Source organism: Camellia sinensis, chromosome 6 (genome assembly GCF_055761805.1).
Source record: "Camellia sinensis isolate YWXY chromosome 6, ASM5576180v1, whole genome shotgun sequence".
In the NCBI taxonomy this organism is placed as follows: domain Eukaryota; kingdom Viridiplantae; phylum Streptophyta; class Magnoliopsida; order Ericales; family Theaceae; genus Camellia; species Camellia sinensis.
The window spans coordinates 150,350,821-150,359,293 of NC_138966.1; the positions used below are offsets into that span (position 1 = coordinate 150,350,821).

The 8,473-nt window shown below is 28.8% G+C and overlaps 1 protein-coding gene across 1 annotated transcript; it reads right to left on the minus strand.

Annotated features, from left to right (window-relative positions):
- Window positions 1-1,306: 1,306 nt before the first annotated feature.
- On the minus strand, window positions 1,307-3,324 carry LOC114315457 (uncharacterized). Its single transcript, XM_082876563.1, has 4 exons — window positions 2,931-3,324; window positions 2,442-2,619; window positions 2,251-2,312; window positions 1,307-2,082 (listed from the first exon to the last, which is right to left on the minus strand). Exons 1-4 carry the CDS (start codon window positions 3,322-3,324, stop codon window positions 1,307-1,309), a joined length of 1,410 nt encoding a protein of 469 aa, XP_082732689.1.
- Window positions 3,325-8,473: the final 5,149 nt, after the last annotated feature.

The window sequence follows — 8,473 nt, forward strand, 5'->3', positions numbered from 1 at the left end:
CAAACAAACAAACAGGTGACTAACCAAACCACTCCACCCCTCTACTATATATATATAATTATATTATTTATAGTACTATATTTGTTTTATTTATAGAATTTTTCTCGTATAAAAGAAAGGGAAAATTATCTAAAAATCTCATTTAGGAAAATGTTACTCTATTTAGTTTCGAAAGTTTTCTTTCAAATCAGTTAGTTGTTTTATTTATGGTATATTTTAGGGTTTATTTGTTTACCTTTGAGTGTGATTTTAGTTGTAATTTTTTCCTAATGTTTGGGTGGGTTGGTTATGGTATGGTGTTCATTTTTGAAACTTTTGTGAAAGATTGCGTGGAGTGATTTGTGAGGTTAGTGATGTTTAGCCATTTGATGTGGAGGGCCTGATGTGGAATCGTAGTGTTGTTGTTGGTTATTATTTATTTGTTTATTTATTTTATTTGATTTTAGCACTACCACCCACACAAGACCCACTACATACATGATTCTGACAAATGCATTTTCATTACCATGCACTTTCAGTAACAAGTACACCTCTAACAAATCATCACCAATAACATGCAAGTCATCAACAATCCATAAAAACGTCAACATACCTACAATTGCACACACTGACGTAATACATTCATTGCTTCCATTGAAATTGGCTACTTTATACTACCATGGAAGTTACACGTCTTAACATTTACGTGGGCAATCGCAATCAAATCCTACACAAAAGTTGACAAAATCTTTTACCACCAATACAACAAACCCCCACTCAAACGAAACACATTTCCAAAGGCTTCCATTAAACATTCTAAGCAGTGGTGGAGCCAGGAATTTAATATAGGGGGGACACCCATTAATTACAATCTCAAAACTTTTCTTTCCCAATCAATAACAATAACATAATAATAATTTTTCGAGCTAATGTTAAACATTAAAAATTAATATCCATTACACAAAGTTTTAAATTTTAAACTTTTACAATTGACTCTAACGAGTTTTCATCTTTTGAAATCTTTTCATAATAGTATCACTGTCAATGCCATCAAAAATATTTTCTCAATGTAGACAACCAAGCTATCATTCATCTATTCATCACCTATTTGGTTCCGCAACCGATTCTTCACAACATTCATAGCTGAAAATATCCTCTCAACAGTAGCAGTTGCAACAGGTAAGATTAATGCTAAAGTCAAGAGCAAATACACCAATGGATATACTTTGTCTTTTCTAGTCTCTACTATTTTCTTAGCAAGATCAGCAATTCCATTCAACATTGAGAACTCACTACTAGATAGCATGTCGATAATATATGTATCAAGTTAATCATTAAGTACCATGAGCTCCACTGAAGAAAATTCTTTGGGATAAAATTCAGCAAGATGAATTAACTTTTTCTTGTCAAAACTAGAGAAAGAGTTAGATGGATTCAAACATGCTACACAAAGTAACAAATCAGTGTTCGACACAGTGAAACGAGCATTTAGTTCTTGAACTTGCATATCCAAAACAGTGTGGAATAACTCAGCGCGATAGTGATGTAAGTTTGTAATTTCTTGAGCATTGCGCCTTTTTCTCCCTCGAGCTACAAACATATCTTCCATTTGGGGAACATCAATTTCATGCTTTTCACAAAAAGACAAAATATCATCAAGTGAAGATGTCCACCCACTCTGTCTCATCTTTTGGAGCCGTACTTTAGAAATTTGAACTAAATTCATGGCATTAACAATATCTTGATCTTTCCTTTGTAGTGCTTGCGATAACTCACTTGTAATAGCCAATATCATTTTCCTCAAATGAAGGTTGAATACAAATTCAAATGACTGAATTGAGCCTAATAGTACATTTGCTTCTGCTCGTTGTTCTAAATTTGAACCATCCTTCGAAATCATTTCAAGCACATCAATCACTGTTGAAAACATACTAGCCAAGCTGACTAAAGTACCATAGTGTGAACCCCAATGTGTATCACCAGCACGTTTAAGATTAGTTTCTTGATTTAAGCCTTGCCCACTAGATAGCTCTCCAGTATTAAGTGCCTCAGCAACATTTGAAGCTTGCTTCTCCCTAACAATATCCCGGCGTTTACATGATGCTCCAACAACATTCACCACATTAGAAACCAAAGTGAAAAGTAAAGCAATTTAATTATAATTATTTGCCATGGCTACAAGTGCCAATTGCAATTGATGAGCAAAACAATGAACATAATATGCACAAGGATTCTCTTTCAGTATAAGTGTTTTAAGACTATCGAACTCACCTTGCATATTAGTAGCCCCATCATATCCTTGACCCCGCAATCTGGAAATACTCAATCCAAGTCTGGAGAATAAATTTTTCATAGCTTATTTAAGTGACAGAGCATTCGTATCAGCAACATGCTCAATACCCAAAAAGCACTCAATCACTTGGCCTTTTTTGTCAACATATCATATTACAACTGCCATTTACTCATTGATTGATATGTCACGGGCTTTATCAATCAAAATAGAAAAAAGTACATCACCGAGATCTCTAATAATCACATTGATAGTTTCAAATGCAGCCACATTTACAATGTCTTTTTGAATATCAGAAGATGTCAACTTAAGATTTTGTGGAGCATTACTCAATGTAACCACTTTGACATCTTCATTATGATCAGCAAGAAACTTGAGAAGTTCAAGAAAATTTCCTTGCTTATTTGAATTTCAGATTCATGATGCCTACGAAATGCAAGTCCTTGTCTTAGAAGAAATTTGACACAATCAACCGATGAATTCAAACGGGTTCCATATTCAATTCGAACTTGATCAGATTGTTTGAAAAAAATCGTTTCAATATGTTGGTTTTGGTTTAACAAGTCTTGACATTTACTCAAAGCTTGATTGTGAGCATTATTGGGACCTTCAACATGAGTCTGAATTTTTTATTTTTTCTTCCAATTTGAGAAACCCTCACCAACAAAAGAATCACCACTTGCTTGATCTCCAATATCGGGTTTGAAAAGATAACAATATAAACAAAATGCTGCATCATTTACTACGCTATACTCCAACCAATTAGCAAATTCACTAAACCAAGTCTGATTAAATTGCCGAAGTTTTTGTCCAAATGATTTTTGTAGAAAATTATGATCACGAGGTTGACAAGGACGTTTTTGTAGATATGCCCCACGAATCCGGTCTTGATCATTAGCATTATAGTCCATAATCTGAGGCCGTAGTCCTGGATCTGCAGGAAGGTCTACTAAGTTGATTTGTATGCGACTTTGTTTTGCAGAAGAATAATTATCATATTTTTCTTGAGAAAGAGATAATTCCAACTTTGATTTTCTTTTGAAATATTTCTCCATGACTGTTTGGAAAAATTAAAAATCAAAATAAAAATTCATAATCAAAATCTCAAACCCCCCACAAATCAAAATCTCCAATTTTAATACAAATTAAAAAATTTAAATTAGCACAAATCACAACAAATCAAAATTTTTAATCTTAGCACAAATTATAACAAATCAAAATTCCTAATTTAAATATTAATCACTGCAAATTAATATTTTTAATTTTAGCATAAATCAAATCCCTAATTTTAGCACAAAGAACAACAAACCAAAATCCCTAATTTTAATATAAATCACCACAATTAAGAATCATAATTATAGCATATCAAAATCTCTTATTTTAACGTAAATAACAACAAATAAAAAAATTTTACAAATCAAAACTTAACAAATAATTATAAATTAATACTCATAATTTTTATTTAAAAGTAAAAAAAAAAAAATTACTTGTAAACAATGAAGAAAAGATACCAAGGTTGTAATGTGGTCCCAAATCTGTGTTGTGTGATCCTAATTTGGTGAATTGTGAATCGGTAAATTACAAAGCAACAAAGGGAGAAAAAGAAAATACCAATATACTTCACAAGTACTGTGAATAAATAGAAAAAAAAAAAGAATTTCATACACTTCTAAGGTTTTAGAGTTTTAACCTTGCTGTCGTTGGAGTTGTGTGCACTCACCTAAAAAAAAGTTGTGTCAGTATTTAATTGGGATTGGGATTAGGATTCCAAAAAAAAAATAAAATAAAATATACAAATGTGGTGCGTTGTGCATGTGATGTCAGTGGGTTAGTGGGTTTGAAATTGTGTATTAAGAGGAGGGGCACAATCTGTGTGTGAAAGGTAGACCACACTTAAAAAAAAAAGAAAAAGAAAATTCAAAAGTCAGGGGGCACATGACCCCCCTGAGCCCAATGTCCCTCCGCCCCTGATTATAAGCATCTACATCATCAATATCACTTCAAAAAAACGTAATACTCTAATATAACATAACAAAAAAATTCCTTAGTGTAACACTCTAATGTAACACACATTTTTTTTTTATTGTAACATTCTAATATAGCATACAAAAAAACTTCTTAGTGTATTTTTTCCAAACATAACACTCTAATATAACACTAAAAAAAAAACTTTTTAGTGTAACACTCTAATGTAACACATGCAAAAACTCCTTAGTGTAACCCTCGAATATAACATATAACACCAAAAAAAAAAAAATTTCTTCATGGACTTTTCTTAAATATAACACTCTAATATAATACTCTAAAAAAACTCCTTAGTATAACACTCTAATGTAACACATAAAAACTCTTTTGTGTAACATTATAGTGTAATACACAAAAAAACTCTTTAGTGTACTTTTTTTTTCCAAATGTAACACTTTAATATAATATTCAAAAAAAATTCCTTAGTATAATATTTTAATGTAACACACAAAAAAAATTCTTTGGTGTATTTTTTCCAAACGTAATGCTCCAATGTAACAAAAAAAATTTCTTAGTGTATTTTTCCTAAACGTAACACTCTAATGTAACATTAAAAAAGAAAGAATGAGAGATTCTTCAAACCATTTCAAAAGGAATATAGATATTCCTTAGTAAGTTTGGATAAACGTATAATTTCAAAGTATGAGTGTTACGTTTGGATAAAGTACACTAAGAACTTTTTTTTAGTGTTTTTGTGTGTTATATTGAAGTATGTTGCATTGGAGTGTTACGTTTGGGATTAAACTGATTGGAGTGTTACGTTTGGGAAAAGTGCATTAAGGATTTTTTTATTTTTTATTTTTTATGTTACATTTGAGCGTTGCATTTGAGAAAAGTACACTAATGAGTTTTTTAATGTGTTATATTGAAGTGTTATGTTATTGGAGTGTACATTAGAGTGTTAGGTTTTTGTTCGTTCTAAAATGAGGAAAAATTCAAAACTTCTATGTTGTAAATTGCCCAAATGTGTAATTTTACATTTTGAGAAATCCACTTTTATTCCTAAAAAATTAAATCCAAACATGTAAGTGACTATCCTTCTATATAATTTCTACTTTAATAGGACCTTTGGGTTCATAAGAAAAAATGAAGGATTAAACAATTTATAAGATCACATTTGGGAATTTATTGGTGTTTCATCCTAAAAGAAAAGGGAGACAACTCAGAAGAGAGAAAAGGGGAGAGAGGGAGCTCAGACAAGAGCAAGGGCTTCAACATAAGGGATGAAGAGAGAGAAAAAAAAATAGAAAGAAAGGGAAAGTAAGAGTGTTTAGTTTGTAAATATTAGTGTGTGAAATTATTTTTCTGTCTTAGGATAGAAATTAAACCCTAACCAAATAATTGGGATAAGTTATATTTAGTATTTTTAGTTTTGATTTGATTTGAATGTAGTTGTATAACTTTAAGATATTTTTGTGCAATAATAGTTTTGTTCAAATCATATTATACAATGGTTTTCAATGCTGCATATTAGAATGGTAAGACGAGTCATACCTAATAAGTCGGGGTCATGCATCAACCGTAACTAGTTTAGTTTAATGGTAACGGTCTACACTAAGCAAAGATGATTTGTGATTTTCTGGTTTTGATATACAAATTTTCTTGACGATATATTTCTAATCAACATATATCACAGAATCCAAATCAATAATTTTCTAAAGACTGAGTACAATTACTCCCAATTATGAGGTTAGCGGTGGATTCAAAATTATAATATATTTATTTTATTTTGTTTATTTAATTGTTTAATTAATTGGTTTAATTTTTACTCTAAATATTTGTAAATAAATATGAATTTCTAAATTAAATTATTCATCACTAGTCATTGTGGATTGACACCTGATCTTAATCGCTATTTTACGGAGTGGTTGCTTTTACTTGGTTTTAAATAAATTTTTTGGTGTGCAAACGACTACATTAAAAATTCACGAAATATAAAAAATACGAAAAAATGAGAATTTAATACATTTTCTTGTATTCTTGTATATTTATTGATATTTTGAAATATTTTTTTTATAAATATTTTACTTTTTAGATACATCTAAATAAGGTACATCTAAAAAAGTAAAAAAAAATGCTTAAAATTTTAAAAATATTTGCTGTGACTTAAGGCTTGGTTTGTTTGGTTATTCACTAAAAATAAAAAAAATACGAAAAATAAAAAAACTCAATTTTTAGAAAATTGAAACTAAATACAATAATATTTTATTATATCTATATATATATAAGAAAAAGGGTCTTTTTTTATATCTATTCCAATCCTAATTTCTTAATTTTGTGATTAAATTTTTTTTTGTATTACCCTAAACCCAAACGCATTATTACCCATTAAATTTCCATATTACCTTAAACCTTATTACCCATTATCACCCATTACTACCTACTAACCTAAACCTTACCACAGCACACAGCAACCTAAAGAAAATTTTTTAAGATTCATATCTAAATTCTTATCTTTTTAATTTTTGTATGGTTTCTATTTTTTTTTTCAATTTATTTAAGATGGAATTGTGGGTTTCTATTTTTTTAATTTAATTTATCTCTGGTTTCTATTTGTTTATTATTATTATTATTATTTAGATAAATTATAATGTGAGTTTTATTGATTTAAAGTATGATGGTTTGAGATATTTTCAAATTAGATTTATTTAGATAGAATTTAAAGATTTTTAAATTTAAAATTAGATATTGTGCGGCAAAAGAAAGATTTTAATTGAATAAATAGAAATTAAATTTATTAATTTTATCTGTTTGTATATCTGATTTTTTTTGGTCATGTTATAATATAATATATAAGATATAGATAGATACCCATAAGTTTCAGGAAAAAAATTTGGGCCCATTATTACCCATTACTACCTACTAACCTAAACCCTACCACAACACCTAGCATCGTAAAGAAAAAATTTGGGCGAGAGAGAGAGAGAGAGTTCACGTAAAGTAAGACAGAATCTTGGAGCCTTTTTATCACAGCAGCAGAATTTTGGAAGAAAAACATTCAAAAGTCTGTGAGTAAATAATTTATTTTTTAATATAGTGATTATATTTTTAAACTGATTAAGAATGATTGTATTCATTAGATTCACATAAAATATTAATTATTGATGATGATTAGATTGTATTTTGTGATTGTGATTAAAACTTTGTTTTTTTTTCAATATTTTATTTTTAATCAGATTGCATTCATTAGGTTTATATAAAGTACGCACTATTGATGATAATGATTAGATTCTTTTTTGTAATTGGATTTTTTAACTCACTGTATTTTTAAAAAAATAAATAAAAATGGTTGTGCTTAAAATGCGATTATGTTTTTTTATACTATATTTTGATCACACGGTGATTTTATGTTTTAAATGATGATTTTTTTTGCACTCCATTTAATATATGGATTCTGAAAAAAAATAGATTGTATTAATTAGATTCACTTAAAATAGTCACTGCATTTTTTTTAAAAAAAAAGTTGTGCTTTTTAACTATCAATTAACTTAGCTTGCATATTTTTTTTAAAAAAATAATTTTATTTTTAATTACCAATTGACTTTATTGTTTTTCAATACGGTGATTATATTTTTATACTCTGTGTGATTGATGATGATTGGATAGTATTTTGCGATTGTGATTGGATTTAATTTATTTTTCAATACGGTGATTGTATTTTTAATCTATATTTTTTGAAAGAAAAAAAAATAGATTGTATTCATTAGGCTCACATAAACTACGCATGGTGATTTTATTTTTTTAAATGATTATGTTTTTTTACACTCCATTTAATGTGTTTTTGAAAAAGAAGAAGAAGATTGTATTAATACAATATGTGATTGTATTTTTAGTCTATGTTTTTTGAAAAAAAAAAAAGATTTTATTTATTAGATTCACATAAAGTAGTCACTGTATTTTTTTTTTAAAAAACGTTGTGCTTTTTAACTATTAATTAACTTTATTTGTATATTTTTTTTTAAAAAAAATTAATTTTATTTTTTAATTAGCAATTGAATTCATTATTTTTCAATACGGTTGTGGAGGTGATTTTCTGACCACACTGCCAACTCCGTATTTAGTGGGAGAGCACTGGCAGAATAGATAGCATCTGTTTGACCTGCAACAGAAAGAGAAGATTCCGGTGGTGGTTCGTCCACCCGGGGGCACTCTGACGATCAAGTCAGTATATCTCTCAAT

What these genes read in the sequence shown, in the direction of transcription:
- LOC114315457 (XM_082876563.1), bottom strand. Translation starts at nt 3,324, where the DNA reads ATGGAGAAATATTTCAAAAGAAAATCAAAGTTGGAATTATCTCTTTCT. An exon ending in AAGTGGTGATTCTTTTGTTG is followed by an intron (nt 2,620 to 2,930) that starts GTGAGGGTTTCT and finishes ATCATAATGAAG; the next exon opens with ATGTCAAAGTGGTTACATTG. An exon ending in TGGGGCTACTAATATGCAAG is followed by an intron (nt 2,083 to 2,250) that starts GTGAGTTCGATA and finishes ATGTTGTTGGAG; the next exon opens with CATCATGTAAACGCCGGGAT.